The following is a 24,360-nucleotide window of genomic DNA, read 5'->3' as shown; positions in this document are numbered from 1 at the left end:
AAGGGGGCGTGATCAGAGAACGCCATAGAATATAGTAGAGTAGAAAGGATATTAAATGAAGGACCTGATCAGGTTGTTGTGATTGTTGTGCACCTTTTTTTTTTCAACTTAAAGGGTGACTCCACCAATTTTACTCATTATAAGTGTGTTTACAGGTTTTGGTGGAGTACGACTGCATATGTATAAAAAGTAGTAGAAAGCCTTTAGTGTCTCCACAGGAGGCTGAATGTGATCTGATCAACTGCCTCCAGTGATGTCACTCTGTCATTAAGTTGCCATCTTCAACTGCGACTTTAAAGGAAACGTCAGCTTCTTTCAGTGCTCATGTGAGCTTCTGTGTTGAGGCACTCGACGACGTGCAGAGTCACATCCTTTGGACAGTCGCAGGGAATCTGAGTCATTCACAAAGTTGTTGCATAGAGCTCCTTTAAACTGAAACTTGTGCTTCTCTCAGCACGGCCATCTTTACTACACTTTAGTGTTCATACTCCACTACAGTTGCTTCTGTATTCAAACTATTTTCAGTATCTCCACTGCAAGTTTTCAGCTGCGAGCACAGATGCTAATTTTCTTCAAAAAAATCTAAGATGTTACCTTTTTTTTAGTATTGATATTTAAATTGTCAGATGCCCAAACAGTGTTACGATGCATGTTAGTATTACTCACCGTAATTTTTAGGTTAGTTGTATTACAGTCTTATTAACATTTACTTTCTACCTATATAAGCCTGCATTGTATCCTCAATACATAATTAACAGTTATCTCATGCTTTACTTCAACACTATCTGTATTTTCTCCTGCTGATAAAAACCTTTGATTTACCGGCAGGTAGAAGACTTCTGGTGACCGTCTTCTGGTGACCTGAGTCTGGAAGATCCTTCGGTACAACTGCTCTTGAAAGCTTTTACCTTTTTAAGTTGTGTTTACTTTTCTATTGGTAGGAAACATATTTGTCTAAACCTTCCATTTAGTGGAGCCCCTCCTCCTCAAATGTCCAAAAGTGGAGATAGCATGGTCAAAAATAACCCCACTGCAGAGAAGGACAGCAAAAAGTGTCAATAGTACTTATCATGCTCTTTTATGAGTGAATTATTATTGCAGCACATTATGTTATATTAACACCTGTACAGCTACATACATGTAAGCACAATTTTAATGTGTGATTTGTATAGAGACAATTACTTTATACACTTCTGTGTACTTTAATTAGGATAGCACTGCATCATATCTTACCAGCTCATATGTAATAAACAAAAAACAAACAAAAAGTGGTAGAAAAGTTAAGTGAAGTATGAAAGTAAGTCTAATAGAGTACAAGTACCTCAAATTTGAACTTGACTACAGTACTTGAGTAGATGTACTTCATTACATTTCACATTGAGACGTCTTTTATCAGAGTGAGTACAAAACTTGGCAGAGTCACTGTTCATTTCTGCCTCATCATGTTTTCAGATTTGTCCACCACAGTCTCTCATGTGCTTTGTCATGTTTAGCCTCAGCACTCTGAGTAATGTGACTCAGCGGTCACACTTCCTCTTTGAGCACATCGAGGCTGTATAAAAGTGGCAGGACGGAGCTGAGAGGCCACAGTGGAGCCTTAACGCAGCCGAGGTGACAACCACCAGAGGACCAATCAGCATAAAGGACAGAAGACTTCAATTCATCACAGGTATTTTATATATATATGTATATTTTACACACATTGTTATTCATATTAAATATGTTGAATTAAACCAAATCAATCGTTCATTCCAGTCAGATGGAGACCATGAAGAGTGCCAGGAAATATGAAACAGGAGAAGTTGGCAGGTACTGATGATTCTTTCAAAGACTTCTGATGTTTTTCCAGGATCTGATTTTGTGCTTTAAAAGTTCCCTCTGATTAATTTTGTCCTTTCTGCTGCCAGTGATCTATCAGAGCAGATTAAAGCAGCCACTAAGGACAATCACGTCAGAGCTGAGAACACAGAGCTGATGCTGAGTTACCAGAAGGGTCAGATCACTCTGCCACAGTACAAGGTAAACTCTACACACCATCTGCCTCCAATTAACACATTTATTGGCTGAAGCCATGACAATGTTTTACTCTATGCACATTGTCCTGAATAGTGTATAATCATATTTATGTTTCCGTCAGGTCCTGTTGTGTTCCCTCTACGAGATCTACAAGGCGCTGGAAGAGGAGATGGACAGGAACTCCTCCCATCCAGCTGTTGCACCGATATACTTCCCTCAGGAACTTGCCCGCCTGGAGTCACTGGAAATAGACCTGGAGCATTTCTTTGGCTCAGACTGGAGGAAGAGGGTGATTGTCCCTGCAGCCACACACAGATATGGGCAGAGACTACGAAAGGTGAGCAAAGAGGAAGTAATGATATTAAAGCCACATTCTGGGTAGACTTGTTGTGAAATTACAGCTGGTATTTTGAAAAAAAAAACATTTCAGATTGGCAAAGAGAGCCCGGAGCTGCTGGTGGCCCATGCCTACACTCGTTACCTGGGTGATCTATCTGGAGGTCAGGTGCTGGGGAAGATTACCCAGAAATCTCTGGGGCTGAGCAGCAAAGAGGGGCTTTCGTTTTTCTCCTTCCCCGGCGTGAGCAGCCCCAACCGCTTCAAGCAGCTGTACAGGAGCAGGATGAACAGCATTGAGCTGACGGAGGAGCAGAGGAAGGCGGTGCTGAAGGAGGCTGTGGACGCCTTCGAGCAGAACATCCAGGTGAGACCAGAGGGGTTGATGGGCTCATTTAAAGGGGCAATGTGTAGTTCTGGAGAAGAAATTCAAACTCAGAATTTTAATATTTACAATAATACGAATTCAGATATATTCATTTTTTCCATAACTGAATCAACAAGCTGTTCTCAGAGGAAAATAAGGTCCTCAGAACAGTTTGAAGCTAGAAAGGTGGCAGGGTCCGCCACATATAAACACAGTATAAAATTGTGTTGTTCAATGAAGATCTTCCTGTTCTGATTAAAATGCATTACCTAAAACAGCGTAGTGCACCTTTAATGTGGTGTCAAGTGACCAATAACGGCATCAAGAGTTTCTAGAAAGAAAAAGAAAAAACACATTGAAACCGATAAAAAGAGGAAGTGAATGTTTCTAATACATGCAGTGTAAGCAACTCCTCTTTCTGCCTTTTCCTGCAGGTTTTTGATGACTTGCAGAAAATGTTGAGTGTCACAGCACAACCAGTGGACCAATCAGAGAGCAAAGCTTCCATGTTCCCGTCCTCACCCATCATGCAGTTCACCGTGGGATTGTGCGTCGCACTGACCACCGTTGGCGTGGGAATGTACGCCCTATAGGCTTTCACCTGCACCTGTGATTGATCCGCACTAGCAGCACTTTACTGATCACCTAACGCAACAAATGAAATCAGGACTAAATGTTTGATCACAGCTGAAACAGTGATTCTCTCAACTTGTTGTAATTTGTATGAACTTTATTAAACAATGCTACACTGGAAATAAAACGTCTCCTTCACTCATCTTTTTTGTGTCTGTGTTGAACATGAAACACTTTAAGACCGAAGAGGATTTCAAATACTTTAATTCTTTACACATCATGCAGACAAGTGATAACATCTTTGTGTAACAGAGACACCCTAAACATTTTTATTTTTTTAGTATAAATTCTGATGTATTTAATCAGCTCGAAATCCAGATCCTACTGTATCAATCAGTTTTCACCACGATTTGGCTCAGAAATGATTCCATCGGCTAACAACAGTGTCACAAAGAAGCAGACCAAAACTATTTACAACAACAATATGTATATGTACTGGAGCGCCGTTTGCTCTATTTGACTCTGTAGAGCACTTTCCTCTGCATGCGGTGCTGCAGCTCGCCCCTCCTCAACATCAGGTGAAGGACTTTGTAGATGGCGTGCTCTGGATATTTCTGCAAAGTGGTCCAGAGAAACAAACGGGTGAATACAGAGAGATTAGTTACAGAAGTAGATAGAAAATACTTTGCCTTGTTTTATGACACCCAATTGTGAGCTGTGCAATAACCCTGTCTCAACTTAGGGTCTTTTAGGTGTTACGTGAGAGGTAATGAAACAAAAATGAATGATTGAATCTATTTATGTGTAAGCATATCCTAATCCCCTACTGTGATTGTGTCAGACTGACCTGTTTGGTGAAGTCTCCGACGATGCTGTGCTCGGACACCTGGGAGCCGATAGCGAAGCGTCTCTTCAGCTGCTTCTCAATGCGCGAGATCATTTCCTGGTCCTCCTGAGAAGTGAAGCCCTCCACTCCTAGAAAACAAAATGTGGTTGGAGAAAGGTTAAAAACAACATTCATTTATTGCACTGTGTCCAGTTAAAAGACACGCTTAACCAAGTCTAAACATTCAGGGTAGACTGGTTGACAAGACGCTTTTGAAAACCAGCAGACAACTATTTTAGCCATCTCTACAATCTTTCCATGTACTCCCTTGCACCTACAGAAGTCATAATAGCCCCAGTCACAATCTCTACACAACAACACACACCTGAAAGGCTGCCAGACAGCGCAGCGTCCAGCGTGGACACCTGGAAGAGTCTGAGGGCCTCGTCCACCTCTTCCTCTCCAGCCACAGCCTGCAGCTTCATCTTGGCCAGAGACTCTGCGATACGCACGACGGCCTCCAGCTGCCTGATACAGCAGAAACAGAAATGATTAGTTCAGGGACCAAAAGGTGGTGAAGAAGATAAATCACTAATGTGTATATGTGAAAGACATAAATTATAATAATACCTGACAGTGATGGGGATGGAGGGTCTTTTGTCCGACTCTCTTTCATGCTCTCTTGCTCCGCTCCTCATCACCACGTATCTGTTCTTCAGCTTCTCGGCGGCAGCAGCAGAGAGCCGAGGGCCGCATTTACTGTAAACATTCAGACAAAGTAACACAAATGAGCACACAAGAGTAACTTAATTGGAGAAAGAAAGTGTTTGTTTCTGTGTCGTCATAAAAACAAATTCTGACAAACTCACGTTCTGGCGTAGCCGATGTATTTCTTGAAGGTGGCCAGTGGAATCTCGCCCTCAACGGCCTCCGTCTGCGTCTGAGCACTCAGGTGAACATTCATCACGTGGCGAGCCAGTGTCTGCAAACAGATGAATATTTTATAAAAACTCACACACTTTGGATGATTTAAGGCATCACACTTCCAGTCAGACATGCTCCTCCTTACCATATCCCTCTGCTGGTCATGGTGGTCCTTAATGATGAAGATCATATCAAAACGGGACAAAATGGTGGGCATGAAGTCGATGTTATCCTCCCCCTTTGTGTCGTCCCAGCGGCCAAACACAGAGTTGGCTGCAGCCAGCACTGAGCAGCGGGAGTTCAAAGTGGTGGTGATGCCGGCCTGCGAGGAGTCAAGGTGTTAGTTTGTTCTGTCGACTCCTCAGCGCAGTGAGAAAATTGGGTTTTACAGATATGGCTGATACCTTGGCGATGGAGATGGTCTGCTGCTCCATGGCTTCATGGATGGCCACTCTGTCGTCCTCTCTCATCTGGACAACAAAAGCAGTTTTGTTTTTAACCCTGGCAGTCAAATTAAGACAAACATAGATCTTCTGCAACACAAAATCTTTGTACCTTGTCAAACTCGTCAATGCATACGACTCCACCATCGGCCAGCACCATGGCTCCGCCCTCCATGATGAATCCACGGGTGGCAGGGTCCCTCAACACGGAGGCAGTCAGACCAGCTGCACTGCTGCCCTTACCTGAGGTATAAACCTGATGGCACATAATGAAGGCTCCATTAGCATGCTAGCATTAAAAATGGGACTAAAACTTCCATCAACCCAGGAGAATGAATATCTACCCCGATAGGTGAGCATCTCTCCACAAACTTGAGCAGCTGAGACTTGGCTGTACCCGGATCTCCCAGCATGAGCAGGTTGATGTCGCCCCTACGAGTGAGACCATCGGGCAGCCTGAAAAGACAGGAAACAAACCATTACTACACATGTCAGGACAAAACGTACACTCATCTGTGCTGTGAGCAGGTGACAGCCTCACCTCTTCCTCGAACCTCCAAACAACAGACAGGTGATGGCCTTTTTGAGATCTTCGCTGCCGTAGATGGACGGAGCCACGGAGCGCGCCAGAGAGGCGTAGACGTTAGGAGTAGCAGCTAGAGCTCTCAGCTCCTCCTCTTCCTGTGGAGACACTGATCCAGTGGCACCACGGCCTGGAAGGAAAAAAAACAATACCATCAAACCGGGTCCTGTAACTCTGCTTCTACATGCTAGAGTGTTTCAATGAAGACGTCGATCTTTACCTGCCCCTTCCGTGTCCATCTGGATGCCGACCACTCGCAGGTAGGACGCACGGATGCCCACGCCGGCACTCTTCTCTCTTCCTTTGGCCTTTACAGCGGCCACCTTCTTGATGGAGTAGATACCCATGATGGTCACTCTGTTGCCTGGGACCACACGGTCACACAGGTACCTGAAAGGAGGAGAAGGTGAAACCAGTTTACAAATGGTTTTTTTTAATGAGCAGCGAGAAAAAAATCCAGGATTTATCAGATTTCGTTGACAATGAGCCCCTCACCGGTCAGAGTAGAGCTGTAGGTGGCGCGGCATCTCTCCATGAGGCACGGCATCTGGAGACTCCTGCAGGCGGAGAGTCTGGAAGTCAACGCAAACGCAGCGGTCCGGGATGATGAAGTAGGGATCCACGGGACACTTCACCCTTCCAGGATTATCACTGAGGAGAGAGAAAAGTTGTTGGACGTGACGGAAAACAATGTGACCCCAGTCTAATCTGCTGAGTTACAGAGGTCACACTCACTTGTTGCACTTGCGCGGCAGAGCGTAGCCCTGCAGGCCGGGAGGCAGCGGGATGTTGTTGATCATGTTGCGACAGCCGCGACACTGCAGACACACCCTGGTGGCCTTCGCCTTCACAGGAGTGGCTGAGATGATGATGCCGTGCACCTTCACCAGACGAGACACCTGCTCGGACTGCAGAGGGGAGGAACGAACAAAATGAGATCAAATGGTCGATGATGACGAAGACAACATGAGACAGAGCAGAGGTGTGTACTGTAGGTACCTTGAGGCCACGGATTGAAGTGTGATGTGCGTCACTCTTCAGCATGACCTGGATATCCTGGACCGTCTCCTCCCCTACAGGCCGGGGACGGGTCACTTCATCGGCTACCTCCTTGGCAGCTTCCTCCAGCTGTAAATTAGACCAAATTATCATCGGGGACATCGATCATGGTGGCCGAGACAACTGACGACTTTAGATATAGATGAATGATGGGGTTATTTATTTATTCATGTTAGTTTCAGACTCACCAGCGGCAGGTTCTCAGTGGGCAGCTTGTAGAGGCAGTCTGACAGATCCTCGTCAAAGCTGGCAAGGTCCTCCATCTCCACCTCCACCCAGTACTCCCCAAGGGTGTAGTGTCTCTTGAGCTCATCTCTAATTTAAAAACAAACGTATAGAAAATGTTCAATGTGGTGTTGAAGAGCTATTGCTAGCATATCCAAAGAAACAGCAGGTAAAAAATTGGATCATTGTTGGTTTAGCTCGAGTTAACTGACTGTTAAGCAATGATATCGATAAATGGTTAATAAAAACACCTTAAACATTCTGCTGACACAGTATTAAAGAAAAAAAGTCTAAACTGTGACTCCAGCCTCTTAAATGTGAATATTTTCTGGTTTCTTTACTCCTCTATGACTGAAAACTGAATATCTTTGGACTGTGGACAAGACGAGACGTTTGAGGACATCACCTGGGTCTTTGGGAAACACAGATCGGCCATTTTCGGACATTTTATAGAGCAAACTACTTAATCAACAGAGTAATCTCCAAGTAAAATAACTTAGTTACAGCTCAAGTATTAGCTGTTATCCATTTCAATGCCAGATTGGCTATTGTCAGCTAAACAGGTGCACTATAGTGACTTCCTGTTGCACACATAAGAGACGGACTGAAAACATGATGGTCACAATAGAAGCGTATGAAATGGAGATATTCTAACTAGTGCAGGTCAAGCTCCAGACACACTACATTTCCCATCATGCAACTCAACAGCCTTCAGAAAATTAGACCCCCTGCTTCCAAAATCCACAGTCCAAATTTGTAATAGTGACATTGTTAAAGTCTCAAACTGAGAAGACCTTGATGACATCATCAGGGTTATTTTTTCTAATTTGCTAAATCTCGCTTCAGATCCACGTTCTCACCACAATCATGTTCACACAGTGCTGCTCTGATCGTTATTAACTCACTCACCTGTATTTGTAAGTGAACCCGGTTCGGTCGGTCCCCACTCTGAACTGCCGGAGGAACTCACGGAACCGCTTCTTGATGTGGATCCTCTTCTGTCCGCCCTCATCGCCGGGTCCCTCTCCTCCTCCGAAGCTGTCGCTGTAGTAAACTCCCGGGTCGTCGAAGCCAGACATCCTGCAGCAGGCCGGTGCACACAAAGTGGGTCTGGTTAACTGTGGACTGGTTCTTCTGGGTCAGTGATGTGTGGACACACGAAGCTGCTCTCAGTTACTGTTTCGCGGCAAAAACTCAACTCCTTCCCGTCTGTTTCCCGCGAGTCGCTTCTAGCAACGCCCCTCTCCTGTCCTCCGATTGGCTGGGAGCGATGAGCGCCTGTCGCTATTGGTCGAAGCGGTTTCACGGGGCGTGGCTTGGTTTAAAGGTGGAGCTTGTGAGCAGTGATGGCGCGAAAAAGACAAGAGGAGGAGGAGGAAGAGGAGAAGCACGAGGAGCAGGAAGGTGCAACAAAGAAGAATGAATACGGAATCAGATTCAAGTGCAAACTGCGAACAAAAACACATTTTTAACGCCCTAAATCAATGTTGATGCTGTTTTTAAAGGAGCTCTTTCTGGTCAGGATTTATCTGTATTCACAATGGGCATAGTTTTGAATAGTAATCATCAAATAGGTCAGTTTTAGAGGCTTCTGTGCACCTTATTTAATCTAGTGCCTAATGATAGTGTGACCATAGATACAGATGAACAATGACACTATAATTAACAAAGCTTTCCACCAAAATAGTATGATTTTCACAAAATAAAACATATGATGTTGATACATAAAAAGTATTGTTTTTAGTCTGAATACTTCCATCACCTTGTAAAAATTCCTCATATTACATCCTTCTCTTGCATCAAAAGACAATTTTCATATCAAAAAGTGACTTACACAAGATTTGTCCTACTCTCCTGGTATGTCTATTCTCTGTGTATGTGCACTGGAGGTTTTAAATGACCACTCTTGTTAAGTTTTCTGTTGAATCATAATTTGCTTCCAAATTAGTTGTGATGTCACGCTTGTAAATACACATCGTAAACTGAGATTTAAGGTGAGCACGGAGAAAATTTAACTGATAACTTCTAGTGTCCATCATTCTGCAGCGCGATGCTCAAACATCCAAGTGAAGTAAAAACACAAGCAAAACACATTGCTGAGTTGAGAGAGACTTTAATATTTTACACTCTTGTATATCCAGAATCTGCAAATGTGCTGTTAAATGTCCTGAGGAAAAAAGGCAAAGCAGTGTATTCAGAGACAGCATTATGACCTTTGGCTGCTTAAACATCATCAAAGCCGTAGTGTCAGATTTTCCTTCACTACTAACAATATCTCTCACTAGTAAACATAAACAAAGAGCTGCAGTTCTTTCACTGGTTTTGAAAGATGAGTTTAATGTTGATTCTAATCAATGCTGATAATATGAGGTCATGACTAGTTGCATGACTGAATGTATTAAGATTATCCCCACAATCATGAAAAATAAATCTGTTGATATAAAGTTTTGTTAACAGTTCTTTTTGTCCAAATACAAACATCTATACAAGTTAGCAAAAGTGCTTTGTTCAGCTAGCAAACACAACAATAACATTCCCCTCCGTTGACCTAATACTGTAACTAATATTTGCATCAACATCACTCATAGGTCTCCTAGGTAACGGGCTGAACGATCCCCAACAGCAAGCGATTCAACGTCGTTCAGTAATTCACGCTGCTTGCTGAATCCTTCTGATTCCTGCTGCTTTGTCCTGCTCATGAGATGACTCCGTGTTTTCTGCCGGTCTGGATGAAAGCGTCAACGCAGTGGTCGATGTCTGCGTCTGTGTGGGCGGCTGAAATCTGAACGCGGATTCTGGCTTTGCCCTTTGGTACGACTGGGTAGGAGAATCCAATCACGTACACTCCTGTGGAGAGAAGAGACGCGCAAACGTTAAGTGTCAAGTAATGTGAAACGTACATGGGGTCATCAGCTGATTCAGGCTCATCTGACCCCTCAGGCGAGAAAAGCTGGCCCATTTGGCACAATATTTGGGAATCTTTTAATTCTGAAAGGGTTGGTGTAAATGTGGCTAATTATATAATGCATTTCAATCAGCATCACGTCTTCACTGTGGTCTCACCGAGCTTCAGCATATCATCGGACATCAGAGAGGCCAGCCGTGCGTCGCCCAGCATCACAGGACAGATGGGGTGAGCTGAGCCTGCTATGGTGAAGCCAGCCTTCGTCATATTGTTCCTGAACCTGATTGGACAGCATAGAAAAAATATTACAGTCTCAATATTACAAGATAGCATAAGGATGGGGATTGTGAGCATGCATGCACCAATCAAATAGTTTCTTTTGTATGAGGGCAACATGAGTGAGAGTTTACACAGCCATACATAAATATCTACAGTATACATGCTCCGTCACAGTATACAGTAACACAGGGGACAGTAGCTTGTGTAGCATAATACATTCTATGTGACTGCATGTATGTGTGCTTTGTCTAGAATGTAGCTCACAACTGCATAACATGGCCTAAAGGCAGCATGTGGGCGTTACTGAGCAAGGTTAAGAAACAAGATGGGAACTGCAATCTATTAAACAACCCTGTGCTAATATTAGCTCATCTGGTTACTGTTCAAGATCAACAAAGAGACGTTTCCTTGGAGTCATAAATTATGAGACTTTGTTGGCCCATTCAGTGTTCAGGTTTTGGCTCGGGGACCAGAGTAGGAACATCACTTTGACTTTGAACGCTGTGTTCCTACCCACCAGACTGAGATGTAGCACTGTTCCTTCTCCTGTTTCATTTCCATAAGCAAATATAATTTATGTAGATTATTAAAAAAATAAGAAAAAGGCTAATCTGTTTTGTCAAAGGCTTATCTGTTCCCTGGAAAAAAAAAATTTTTCCCCAGGGAAACCTAAGTAAACAATTGTCTACTACTAGAGATGGAGTTCGAGAGCATTTTACACATCTGAATCCTCTCAAAAGTTTAGCTTTCATTATATGCAAGTAACAGCAGCTATAAACATCTACAATTCAAAGAGTCAGGTTGGATCTGTGATCACAAGTTAGTCTAATTATTAGCACAACTTGAGAGCTGAGAAGAGCAGCAGGAGATACTGATAAAATACTGATTGATATTGAGTGCTGACACACTGAAATAACAGCTGGAAGAGTCTGACTTTTACACCTGATTTTTCACAAACTATGTGATCAAAAAGAAGACGCAGGTCCTGATTCAGAACTATGATGTTGATGAGCTCAAAATACTGACATGATATGCATAAAAAGTTTACTTTTTCTTTAGAGAATTGCAGATCACCTTGACTACTCCGCAGAATGTACGCACCTCATGGTTTTGGCCGTCATGCTCTGTGCAATCTCATTAGATGCGAGCAGCAGCTCCACAGCCTTGGTGGAGCAGCCCACCACAGGAGGGGGGAGGGAGTTGGAGAACAGGTAGGGCCGCGAGCGCTGCCTCAGCAGGTCGATGAGAGGCTTAGGACCGACTGTGTAGCCACCTGAAAGAGAATATTTAAAAGAACTGTTCAACACTGTCTTGCTGAGAGTTAGATGAGAATAGAAGAAACATCAGGAGTCAGTTAGCTTAGCATAAAGATTGAATAGGGAAAGTTTTATTTGTACAACTTGTATTTTATCAGAATTACAGGTCAGATGGAGACGTACCAGCTGCTCCTCCCAGTGCTTTACCCAGGGTGGAGTTTACAATGTGAACCTTGTCCATCACTCCCAGGAGCTCGTCTGTTCCTCTGTGAATCACAGAGAATAGTGTTGTTAGTTTAGAGACACAGCTCAACTTTACTTGTGCCTGTGTGTAGGACTTCTCATTTTGGCGACACCTCCTGGCCACATCAACAAAAGACACTGTTACAAAACCAACCAAACGGCAAAGAAATTTAAAGTTATAAAATAATTTGAAAGTTATGATACTTTTCAACACCTGGCCATTATTATTATTGTGTTTAACAAAAAATGATTCCATGTTTAAGATATTTTAACTTCCATGATTTATTTGTCATATCAAATATCTAATTCATCACATCAAGTGATATTTAAAAAGAGACATATTATGATGCATTGAGTCAGCAGCTGAAAGCAAAGCAGTATTATTTAAACCTAACACTGTTAAAAAGAAAGGTGGTTGACAAGCTGAATTAAAAGGGAATACATCTGTTTAATTTCTGGGTCCATCAGCCTCTCACCCACCTGCCCCGAGGCCCCAGGAAGCCAGTGGCGTGGCACTCATCTATAAACACCATGGCTCCATACTGTTCGGCCAGGTCACAGATTCCTGTTAAAGGAGCCACGTCTCCGTCCATAGAGAAGACGCCGTCCGTCACTACCAGGCGCATACGAGATGACTGAGGAGGACAAAACAGAGTCCCGCTGATCAGTGGAGCGCACACCGGTCTAATCAATACTGTAACCCTTACCTGACCCTGACTCACAGTTATATGTGGTTAATGCACCATGAAACTCAAATGGACATGCTATGAGACTGACCTCGGTGAACTCTTCTGAAAAAGTCCATAATATGCTGTTTGTGTCTCAGATGAATATTGTGGCGAGCGTTTATCATTAATGCTGACATGTCTTATCAGTATCAGTTTTATTCTCAAACTGCACACATAGCTTGCTTCTTGGTTGCTTCACTTGATACTTGAAAGAGGAATTTTAAAAAGTTGATTCACTCAAAATTAAAAAACAAAACATGTTTTCTCAGTCACTAGCAGTGACTTCCAGCCATAGGCAGTTTTGGTTCTGCCTTCCTTCGAATACAGTTTACTGCTCCCTAATCCTTCAAGCCTTCTGTTCCTGCATGGCAAATAAACCAGTTTTACAATAATACCAGTGGCAGGCTTGGTATCTTGTTTCAAAAGGAGATTTGTGTGAAAGAGTTCTTAAGTACGCACTTAATGGCTACATATTTGATATAATGCTAAAAGAGGCTAACGCGAGCGCTATAAGGGCTAAAAGGCAGTCTGAAAAAAGCCAAACTACACACGGTCAACAATTTTCTGAAAGAAATAGAACCTAAACACTGCTAACATGACATGATGGAGAACATGACTCATACATCATGTTAAAGGAGCAACATGTAGGAATGTTAGTTAAAACATTTTGTACTAAAAATGATCAACAGAGTGTGAATGAATAGCAGCTTCAGCATTATGTCTTCGTATTGCTAAGTTAGCGGTTACTTTGGTGATATGTTGCCCCCTATTTGTTTTGAGTATTAATTTGACAGGAACTGACCAATTCCTACATATTGCACCTTAAAAATATTAAGACATTATATCAGCAGCATACGTGTTAATTAAATACACATTGATAAAAACAGGAGGAGGTGCACACACACCTGGGCCTCTTTGAGCTTGTTCTCCAGATCACTGAGGTCCATGTGTTTGTAGCGCAGCCTCTTTGCTCGACACAGACGGATCCCATCGATGATGGAGGCGTGGTTCAGCTCGTCAGACAGCACTGCGTCATCTGGGCCCAGCAGAACCTGGTGGAAGAGTAAAATGGTACTTTATTCATCCTAATAGAGGGAATCCTTCCAGTCTGCAGGAGACAGTGCAAAGCAGGACGTACCTCAAACAGTCCAGCGTTGGCATCAAAACAGCTAGCATAGAGGATGCAGTCCTCCCTCTCATGAAACTCTGCTAGCTTCTGCTCCAGGTTTTTGTGTAGGTTCTATAAACACAGAGTCAACTCATTAACCTCAATGACTTTTAGCTGTACAATTGTTATCCACGCGTTAGTCGGCTGATCGGGCAGTGAAGTGGTCATTCATCATACCTGCGTGCCACAGATGAATCTGACAGAGCTCAGTCCAGCACCGTACGTCTTGAGAGCATCAATCCCGGCCTGCACCACCTCTGGATGACTGGACAGCCCGAGGTAGTTGTTGGCACAGAAATTCAATATTCCTGAGAAAGAGACGGAGAGATTAGATGGAGAACAGGAAATCTAAAGGTAAAAAAGATCACTATTTGAGTCTCTCATAATACACTGTCCAGCTCAAGTTCAGTAATAGCCACTGTCAGCAACTTAACACCTGCAATAGAAACTCTGTGTGTCGTTTCTGGACAACAATGACCAGCAGAAAAAACAATGGACTGGGGCGTCAGCGTCCTGATGAATTGTACAGTCACTTTCACACAGGAGAGGTAATGGCCTAAACACCATTCATAAATGAGCAGAGTCAATCTTTGGCTCAGGTTCACCCTGAAGAGTAAACACAGGCAGAACAGCAAACAGGCTGGAGATTATCTGCTACTGTGGCCATTTTTTAATTCATTTCTAATCTAATTATGTTTTCTTGTCCTTTTACCATTAGAGCCACATGTATAACTGAGTACTGATGATGTAATGAGCCTCTTATATTCAATGTAATATTGTTCAGACTTGTTTGACACGAGCTTGAATCATGTTTCTGACTTTGGTTAAGTGTATAAGTCAAGTTCAGCCTCAGATAACATCACAGCAGAGCGCCAACTGACGAACAAAGTAGTCCGTGGTGCGTTTGAGGACACAGATGTCTCCTTGCCACCAGCTATTTGTATTCACTGTCACTTTAACCTGGCACCACTCACTGCTCTGACTGCCGTCCACGTTGATTTGAGGTCCCTGCTTGGACGTAATGATTCTCTCAGCTTTCCACGTCCCCGCGGCTCGGATACCGTCGAGCTCGCCCTCCAGCACCGCTCTGGCTTCAGCGATAGCGGCGTAGCTCCGGCTCGAGGCCGAGGGCCGCACGACGACCCGGGCTGGTCTCACCAAACTCCGGACAGCTTTCCCGAGAGACATGACGGTGGATCCGTGTGTTTGAGGTACCAAACGTGCAGGAGAGCTGAGCGTAGAGACCAGGGCCGAGGCGTGGTTGCGTCACGCAACAAGTGGAGGCGTATGCGCGGTGGACCAATGAGAGATCAGGGTAGTTGCCAGGTGGCTTGTTTAGTCCAATCAGATTTCAGGGAGTATTTGCTAACTGTGTCACATTCACACTGGTAATAATATGTTGCCTAACGCCTAAGAGCCACACTGTTTGACTAACCTTTAGTTCTTATTCCTTTCTTTTACCAATCTGCTTCACCTCTAACTGTAATAATAATAATAGTAAGTAAATAAAACACAGAAATGTACCATTACGCCTGGGTGTCCTTCTTTCTCTCTCTGTCACACACTGACCTGGTTACCCTCTGGCACCCTTTAAATAAAGAGTGATTGTGAATACAAAATGTAACCTATACTCACAAAACGTTTGAACATGGATCTGTTCCCCACATATGGGTAGTGTGATGTTGATATAGTTCATATCAGTCATTCTCACATGGTGCAAAATGAACCTTTTTTTGGTCTGACTGCCAAACAACAAGTTCATGTTCAAATATTTCCAGCCACTCAGTAGATTACCATTGTTTTTTCTTGGCTGGAGTGATGCCAAGCTGCCCAGTCACTTGCATATTTTATGAATAAATTCTAATCTAAGCTAATTTTGGGCCCTGAATGCTCATTTCAGCAAAACAGCCACCAAAAAAAGGATGTTTTCAGTCCTGAGGTGTGAAGGACTCAGGTGTATTTCTAAGGCAAATATGGGTAAGAATATTTCCTTTCTTTAAGTTTTAGTATGTTATTTTGTCAGAACTGTTGAAGTGACGCAAACTTGACACTCACCCTCATCTCCCAGTTTAAACTATGCTTGAAGTAAAGTGTGGTGTTATGGGCTAACTGGTTAGCATGCTGACTTTAGCAGATACAAAGACTTCTGCCACATAACGTCAAAACTATTATTTCATTAAATTCTGTTGGTGATTCTGCTTGTTTCATTTTAGTTCATCTTTGAATGTTTTAAATTAAAAATTCTTACATCTTGCACCTTTAGAAATCTTGTGTGTCATTTAATAAGAACAAAGTCAGAAGTCAAATCTAATTAACAACAGACAGGAATTAAAAAGAGTTGCAGTGGCCCCATACTTGTAGAGCCATGACTGGATTATACAGCAATAAACCTTCATGTTCTGCACTGTGAGGTTACAATAAGGACAGCCAGACTTCCAGTTAATAATTTTAGTTTAATATTTGACAGCAATCTGTCACCACTTCCTGGTAAATTTCAAGTAAGATGTCTTCACACAGGAATGTTGGAGGGAACGTCATTCAGATTTCTTTGACATCCTACAACAACAATGATGTGAGGCATCAAACCGTTCCTCAATGTAGAAGGCTGAGCTTCTCTCACATACAAGTTTGCAGTGTTTGCTACGTTGACAGGGACATTTATCTGTAACCCTTCATCATTCAGATGACAACATATATATCAGCAATATAACACATAACCTAAGTTGCAAAATTTGTTTTTGTAACAATATCCTCTCTCACATTCAACAGCAGGAATGTAACCATATAAAATGTGCAAATGTTTGCATTCCACACATGGACAAACACTTATAACAACGTCAAGTAAAAACCTCCATCTCACATGAAATAAAATTATTCTTTTATCAGTTAAAAAAACGCCTTTCCTCCCGAGTAAAAGCAGTATACAAAGCCGTGATGTCCTTCCTCAGATATGGGCAGTAATTCCCACGTCTTATGTGCCCTTCAACCATTGATCTAAAATCTCCACTTCTCAGCCAATGGCGCCGCAGGAGCTTCATGATTAGTGTTAGTTTGGCAGGTTTAAAGTGCAGCTTAAGACTCAGAGTGGTTGTTATCCTGCGAGGAAGCTCTCAGCGATGGCAGGCGGTCAGCCGCTTTTGCTCTTTCTGCCAGAAACTTGTCGAACTCTGCAGAAGGAGAGAAGAAGATTAGATGAGATAACACCACAACTATTTAGATTCAATTTACTAAATGAGATAAAGAAGTAGGAAAGAGAAAATGCAAACAGCAGTGGGAGTTTATGAAAGGATGTGTCAGATGTAACCCGTCATCAACACCATCAGTTTTATCTCACTGGTTAGACTTCTATGCAAGCTTGCAAACTAGTTTTCACATAAAAGCTGACTCAATAATTCCTTGATTGGCAATTATTGATTTAGATGAGTTTGTAGTTCTTGTAATAATACTGAAAAACCAGTGTAGAATACATCTTGACTGATTACTCACCGGGATTATTTCATTTGTTCTGTTCCGTAAAAACAAAAATATGGCAGGAGTCTATGAATGAAGGTCTACAGAGAAGTGGCATGTGGCACTACATGTCCAGTTAAGCCTCTAGTGCCATCTGCAGGTCAAATGCATAAGTATCTAGCAGCAGATATGAGACTTATATGTAGAAATTAGACTTTAATGAAGAAAAAAAACCCTATAGTTCCAACAATTATGACAATCTACACACCGAATATACAATAGGTTTAATATACAACAGCTCTTCTGATGCTGCAGGTGTAAATGAAGGCCAAGTGAAGTAATGGATAATAAATGCTGCTCATTTTAAAAAGAAAGTGAACTGTAAAGACTCTCACCTTCACTGGTCACACCGTCTGAGTCCTCAAAGTCATCATACTGTGTCACAAACAGAACAGACATATTTTGCGTTACATATGTACACAACAAGACAATATAGTTAAAGGACAATACCTTTGTGTGGATATAACAGATCATTTTGAAGAGTTTAGACTCTTACATTTATTACTTATTATATTTTTGACACATATATAATAATATGTTTATATTGTTTACCATCTTAGTTGAGCACTATAGTATGCTGACATTTGCTAATTAGCATTAAACATAAATTACAGCTGGGGCTCAGACAAAGCAGTGGCCAAATAGAAATGTTGACGTGATGATGGCGCTAGGTGAAAAGTCAAGGCATTACCAAAGTGATTACAATTCATCCTGAAGGAAACATGAAATCATGAAACTAATTTCATTGGCAGCCAGAGCCAAAGTACTAACAATCATTGACATCCTGGTCTTTATGGAGTATTTAAAGCACATAACAATACACAAGTTTAAGGCAACGGCATAATCAGAATTTATGACGTAGGCAGTATAAATATAATAATTCCGTTTTCAGGTTCAACTGTAGAAGCTTGCTTTGGTTTGAGTTTGTGCTAAACAGCCGCACTCCGGGTTTACTAAAGTTAGTGAGACTCAAAGGTCAATTACGCATTGAAATTAACCAGAATGATCCCTTACAGAATAAAAAAATTAACAGGAAAAAAGTCCAGCATTAAAACAAAAACAAAACAAAACAACACAATTACTGTACTTTGTTTTTTAGACTAAATCAAGTATCCAGCCATTTACCTCATCATCCAACGCTAGCCACTTCTCAATATCATCCATTACATTGGACTGGTTAGACTGGTTTATAGGAATCTGAGAAAGAAAGCAGAGCATCAATGTGGTCAGTGCAGTAAAATATAACGTATAATGACTGGTTAAACTTTATGAAAATGTCCCAAACTTACCAAACAACCAAAACCACCAAAAAAAGAAAACAACAACAACAACAGAACCACAAAGTATGAGAGATATGAAAACAATGTAGCATATCAGGACAGTGCAGCCCAAACATCGTCATGCTCCGCTGTGGGCGTAGGCACAAAAGTAAATTCCAAAAAAACAATGTATCTTCACCACATATGAAAGCATGCAAACCACTGTGTTGTAACTCAATACCTCAAACACTGAACCCCAAAAAGTGAGCCAAACAAAAGCAATCCAGACCAAAGCAAAAGTAAACTGCAACCTCCCAACAGAAACCAAGAGACAGAGCTTGTGGAAAGGTGAACCAATGAAAAACCAGGACACACTGCGGAAACAAACCCACCATTCCCCTTTTAATCATCCAATCTAACTTTGGAGAGGAGCTGCAGGTGGAGGCTGGGCTGCCATCCTTCATTCACAGACAGAGAGACAAAGCAACATACACATTTACTCAACCACAGAGCCTTTTATAGACCAGGTAATTCTCTACTTATTCTTGACTAAACTAATTAAACTCACTGACGGCGAGCCCCCTCAATCCCTTCCTGTAACTAACACAGTTCAGACATTGCGTACAATACCATGAAGATCAATTCAGTGAGCTTGATTCTCTGTTGCACGTTGGGTTTTTCAGTAAAAAGCTAGAAACGGATCGAAAGCCAAAAACACAACTTTCACGCTGAATTTCCCAGCAGTCCCTCAGGTCACTTCACAAATGATTTGATAATTATTGTGACTAATCCCATTAAACCGTGTAGAACCTGAATCAGACGGCATCTTTGCTTACCGTTCCAGTGTTTAGTAGCCTGCTGTCCAGAGCTTGAGCCAGGCCATCCACTGCAACTTCACTCTGCTCACTAAAAAACACAAGATTTGCATATTGGTTAACTGCCATGTAAGCTAATAACTTCATAACACACAGTGAAATACTGGCACATATCCTAAAAAAGGGATTAGAGGGGATGAGACTGAATTAAACTCGAAAACAAAGATCATCTTTCCAAATGCTATTCCTACACCCACAGATGGACTCGAGCGCCTTTTATCAGCACCACCATGTTCCCCATGAACAAATGGTACTCATGTTCTTCATTACCTTTAGTTTAGACTTCTCTGCTCGCTTGCTGACTAGTTAGCATGTACTGCTGTCATGTACTCTTGATGCAAATCACTGTTTTAGTTAAACCAGAAATACAGTCTTTGCAGCCCATGTTTACTGTGGAAGTCTTCAAAGTCATTTAAACTTCTGTGTGTAGTGTTCCTGTACCTTGGTGTTTGTTGAGTTGAGACATTTATTTTCTGTGATAATGTGTCATCTGATTCACTTGTACCTGCAAGAAGAACAGCAACAAGTTTAGAATATGTAGAACAAGTACAGCGCTGCACATGCTAAGTGTATGAAGATGGAAGTACTCACTAAGTCTTGCCATCTGGCTGGACAAACTCTCAGCTCTTGACTGGCTGCGTGAGATGTCATTAGTAAGTGATGCAGCCCCCGATTGGCTGACGGACTCAGCTGTCAAATCGAGGTCTGTTAGGTTGACGTATGTGTGGCTCTGAGAGACAAAGAGCAATAGATTAAAAGCCCACAATGCAACTGTTTCATACACTTCTGAGTGTAAGAATAACAACCACTTCAAAAATGATTATAAGGTCTTTACCTTCTGTGCTGCATTTGGACCGTTTGTTATTCGTCTTTCAAACCTGTAAGCAGCAAAACAAACGTATGTCATCATCAAATGGCTCTATAATAAAATAATAATATAACAATAATAAATGAAGTGAACCTCTGGTAGCGAGTAAAGGCAGTGTTCATCTCATCATTAGTTGCCAGCAACTCTTCAATCAGCTTCTCCTCACTGAGTCTGGGGACCATCTTCACTATCCTCTCCTGCATTTCCTTACAAACTGTGTATAACTGCTAATGACACAATCAGACAAAGAATGTGTGGGTGGGGGATTGAGGGGGTCGATGCAACGCAAGATGTATAACGTACGAGATCAGTTAAGGGTAACACACTTGCTACTCAATAAAAGGATGGAAGTGATATTCTCATGCTTCATGTGGAAAAAACGTCTTTTCTTTCTTTCTTTCTTTCTTTTTTTTTGTTTTTACCTCCAGCAGCTCCATGTCAGCTTGTTTCACTGTGACAGGATCCAGCTGACTCATCATGTCTGACATCATCGTCAGGTTGCCTCGCACCACTCCTAGCTCGTTCTTCAGCTTTTGAATCTGGAATATCAATAACAGGTCAGGAATAAACACAGCTTTAGTAACTCAAAGCTCAAAGCAACGTATTGATTTCATAAATGCTGGAGGCGAAAAATCAATTGAGAAACATGGATACAAAAAGGAGTTCTGAGACAGCTGAAATAAAAAAAAAAAGCCAGGCCATCACCTGGCTGGGAGTGAAGGCATTGGTTCCCTCTAGGGCCAGTTTGAACTCAGAAGTCTGGGGTGGGTTGAGCGGAGGTTTGGAAGGAAGGACCACAGCAGGTAGAGTAGTGACAGCAGGCCCGTTCCCAGGCAAAGTCTAGTAAGCAAAGGAACAGAAAGGCCCCGAAAGGAAAATGACCAAAGATGATAGGCAGCACCAGAATATTAGCAGTGAGAGCACCAACCCATGTTTGTACCTTTTGTGAGGCTTGGACAGGTGAGTAACCATCCAGTTCTGTCATGGGGAACTCGAGCCCTTTCCTTCGTAGATCTTCGTACACCGACACCACACCTGTCAGGTCAGGTGAGCTACGGAATGCATCAGCCCACGCCTTGAAAAGAGAAAACCTCAAATGAATGCCAGACTGTCGAGGAATGTGACAATGCCAAGACTTATTATGACATGACAACAACCTGATGTCTTTTCCAAAGGTACCAGCCAGACATGTAATGTGGCATTTTCATTTACCTGTACAATACTGAGCACTCTGTCATGCAGGACTAATGGAGGGTTGTTTCTCGGGATGATCGACCGGACCAGAACCCCCTCTACAAAATCACGTGTCGTCACCAGGATGTGAAACCTGTAGCCGCAGTTCTTCACACAAGTTTCTAGGACCTAACATCAGAAGGAGATGTGGGGTGTTAGCAAAAGAGCTACAGTTTACGACACAAACCAAGTAATGAGAATGTAAAAGAGTCAACAGGGTGAACAACACTCACAGTGAGCGTCAGCATGACCTCCTTGAAGTTCTTGTTCCCCACAATCCTTTTCTTTATGGCTCTGACTGCATCTTTGGGTCTGTAATGAGAGGATTTTCAACAGTCACAGGCATGAATCCTCCAGAGTATGTCCATGATGCTAACAGATAACACACACACACACATATACACACCCTTCCTCTGCGCTGTTGATCATGTCGCAGATCTCCATGTTGAGAGCCCAGTCTTCTGATGGCAGGCTGGAGCCGGTCGCACTCTCTGTGAAAAACAAGTGAACATACACTGCTGAGTAATATGAATGATGTTTACTCAGGATTGTATCTTATAGCTTTTGCCTTCACGATTATGATTTTGTCATTTATCAATGCTTAGTACAGGTTTCTCACAAAATAATAATAATACTTCACAGTTTCTACAGAACACTTTATTTTCTGACCCCAATGAATAAAGTGTGGTGTGTGTGTCCCAGTGGCGTTCCACAGGGGTCAATCTTAGGACCCCGACACTTCCTGATATACAAACCAGATACAAAGTGACTGATGTGAGCTTTTTTGGTATGTGGGCGATATGGCTTTGGTGATGAGTTTAAAATGTCCCCCTGAAGATATAGTAATCATAGTTTATTCTGCAATATTAGCTATATCAGCTTGCCTTTATAGTTATTCACAAGATTATTTGATCATGTTTGATACATGTTTCTCACAACATAATAATCAGTTCTTCAACATATCACGTCACAGTAGCTGTAGTACACTGTATTTTCTGACAAACAAACAAGATAAAGGATTAATCCACAGCGATCAATGTTAGGACCCTTACGCATCCTAATATATGCAATAGATATGAAATCTGCAGTTGATTTTAAGCTTTTTCTGTATGCCGATGACATGGACATTGGTTTCAGCGTAGAGTTACATAGAAAAAATGCTTAGTCAGGAAAAGTCAAAATTAGGTCCACGGGCAGTGGATAATAAACTTCAACTATATTTGAAGAAGGTTCAGTCTATTTTTATTCGCTTTGAATAATAAACTTGCTCAAACCAGATTTCTCAATGTCACCAAATTAGACAAAAGCAAAAACACTATTATTATTAGCTATTAATAATGTTAGTTTCAAGAAAATGTTATCTATGGCTCTGATACATGATGAACTGACTGTGCATGCCCTTTCTGCAGCTTCGTCTCTATTTCTACACGTCGTACAAGATGATATGTTGTATCTTTTTAATCACAATTAAATAACCAGTATGAGTATAGGGCTTTTTAAATCAGTAAAACAGACTATTTACATGTGTTGTGAGTTGTGAAACAGTTCATAGACATGAAGCTCTTTTCAACCTGAATCCTTTCAGTGTGAAATCTACTGCAGTTTTTACAAACAGGTGTAAATACTTTCCATTTATTGATGGAGAAGTGATATAGTTTATGCAACACTGTATCTGCTGCAAATAAATCTGCTTATCTATTGTTTTAATCCCTAACTCTCAGTTTCAATCAGTCAATGGGGGCACATGTGCAGCCATCGGGCTTCATGCATCTTAATTTAGGTCAGGAGGATGTCGGCCACTTGTGTCCCGCCCAGCTATTGGCAGTTTACAACGGACACAGTAACAGCCAATCAATTTCCAGCGTCACTGCCGCTAAGCCCCGCCCCGCTGCCTAAGCGTTGGTTGAGCGGACGCGTCAATCAAACCACAACCCCGTCGCTCCTCTGCCAGTCTTAATAAATATATCTTGGATTTACTATTTTTAATGAATTGACGTTATTGTTCGCGTTACTGTCGTGCAGTAAATACAAAAAACACATTTACAATAAAAACGAAGCGGCGGCTCGACAGGGAGGAGAGTGTCCGAGGCGTCATGACTCCTCCAGCAAAGGTTGTCTGAGATAATTTGGTTATAAAGATGTAGTTTCATGTCGGTCACACAGCAGCTCACCTATCAGCTGTCCCACCGGCGTGCTGAACGGATTCCCCAGTAAGAACTCCATGTTGAGGGTGAGTGAGGGCCCAGCACAGCGCCGACGTCCCCGGGCAGCAGAGCCGTATGCTACGACAAGCCCCGCTCCTCCTCCTGCTGCTGCTGCTGGAGCTGCTGCTGCTGCTGCTGCCGGAGCTGCTCACACAACAAAGTGGGGCACCAGTTGAGCTGCGTCACACTTTAAAGGGAAAGCAGCCTGCAGTCACCGCACGGTCGATATGCGCTATAACTGCACCACATACAGGCTCTCTGTATCCCTGCACTCACTGCTGATGAGCAAACAGCTCTCAGGAAGTCAAACCTGTCTTTATATGTCAGCTATAGTGAGGCAGTAATCAGTTATAATGGCTGGGATTATGTGTCATCTGTTACAATAAGGTCAAATGTAAGCCCATGTTGTCATACTGTATTTTAAATGTAGGCTATATGTTGGAGACAGACACTGCTTAGCCTATATTCATTTGTTTTAAC

General features: G+C 42.4%; 4 protein-coding genes across 6 annotated transcripts; 1 reads left to right on the top strand and 3 right to left on the bottom strand.

The window, feature by feature from the left end:
• The first annotated feature begins 1,493 nt into the window (after positions 1 to 1,493).
• On the top strand, positions 1,494 to 3,475 carry hmox1a (heme oxygenase 1a). The gene is made up of 6 exons (XM_084372646.1): positions 1,494 to 1,669; positions 1,756 to 1,809; positions 1,908 to 2,019; positions 2,138 to 2,353; positions 2,447 to 2,719; positions 3,154 to 3,475. Exons 2-6 carry the CDS (start codon positions 1,760 to 1,762, stop codon positions 3,310 to 3,312), a joined length of 810 nt encoding a protein of 269 aa, XP_084228772.1. The 5' UTR covers positions 1,494 to 1,669; positions 1,756 to 1,759; the 3' UTR covers positions 3,313 to 3,475.
• Positions 3,476 to 3,538: 63 nt separating this feature from the next.
• On the bottom strand, positions 3,539 to 8,569 carry mcm5 (minichromosome maintenance complex component 5). Its single transcript, XM_084372645.1, has 16 exons — positions 8,262 to 8,569; positions 7,316 to 7,442; positions 7,068 to 7,196; positions 6,804 to 6,976; positions 6,564 to 6,719; positions 6,289 to 6,458; positions 6,027 to 6,198; positions 5,830 to 5,941; positions 5,598 to 5,741; positions 5,447 to 5,512; positions 5,188 to 5,364; positions 4,988 to 5,100; positions 4,749 to 4,877; positions 4,504 to 4,646; positions 4,140 to 4,267; positions 3,539 to 3,906 (listed from the first exon to the last, which is right to left on the bottom strand). Exons 1-16 carry the CDS (start codon positions 8,429 to 8,431, stop codon positions 3,805 to 3,807), a joined length of 2,211 nt encoding a protein of 736 aa, XP_084228771.1. The 5' UTR covers positions 8,432 to 8,569; the 3' UTR covers positions 3,539 to 3,804.
• Positions 8,570 to 9,449: 880 nt separating this feature from the next.
• Positions 9,450 to 15,205, bottom strand: gcat (glycine C-acetyltransferase). The gene is made up of 9 exons (XM_084371648.1): positions 14,906 to 15,205; positions 14,109 to 14,239; positions 13,902 to 14,003; positions 13,669 to 13,815; positions 12,516 to 12,670; positions 11,976 to 12,058; positions 11,638 to 11,809; positions 10,416 to 10,537; positions 9,450 to 10,199 (listed from the first exon to the last, which is right to left on the bottom strand). The coding sequence occupies exons 1-9, from the start codon at positions 15,117 to 15,119 to the stop codon at positions 10,048 to 10,050; spliced, it is 1,278 nt and encodes a 425-aa protein (XP_084227774.1). The 5' UTR covers positions 15,120 to 15,205; the 3' UTR covers positions 9,450 to 10,047.
• A 1,159-nt stretch (positions 15,206 to 16,364) lies between these two features.
• On the bottom strand, positions 16,365 to 24,050 carry tom1 (target of myb1 membrane trafficking protein). 3 transcript variants are annotated; one of them, XM_084370733.1, is made up of 16 exons: positions 23,848 to 24,050; positions 22,083 to 22,167; positions 21,910 to 21,988; positions 21,656 to 21,805; positions 21,384 to 21,518; positions 21,149 to 21,283; positions 20,866 to 20,982; positions 20,537 to 20,667; positions 20,411 to 20,453; positions 20,167 to 20,305; positions 20,017 to 20,080; positions 19,537 to 19,606; positions 19,093 to 19,158; positions 18,567 to 18,638; positions 17,777 to 17,816; positions 16,365 to 17,098 (listed from the first exon to the last, which is right to left on the bottom strand). In XM_084370733.1, the coding sequence occupies exons 1-16, from the start codon at positions 23,897 to 23,899 to the stop codon at positions 17,004 to 17,006; spliced, it is 1,473 nt and encodes a 490-aa protein (XP_084226859.1). In that variant the 5' UTR covers positions 23,900 to 24,050; the 3' UTR covers positions 16,365 to 17,003. The 3 variants fall into 3 exon arrangements, with proteins under 3 accessions (XP_084226859.1, XP_084226858.1, XP_084226860.1); XM_084370732.1 differs by having other exon boundaries at positions 20,537 to 20,670; positions 23,848 to 24,049; XM_084370734.1 differs by lacking the exon at positions 19,093 to 19,158 and having other exon boundaries at positions 20,537 to 20,670; positions 23,848 to 24,048.
• Positions 24,051 to 24,360: the final 310 nt, after the last annotated feature.

This window comes from Pagrus pagrus (assembly GCF_965226575.1).
Source record: "Pagrus pagrus genome assembly, chromosome: 13".
NCBI classification, from domain to species: Eukaryota; Metazoa; Chordata; class Actinopteri; order Spariformes; family Sparidae; genus Pagrus; species Pagrus pagrus.
This window is presented reverse-complemented; position numbering and strand designations above follow the sequence as displayed.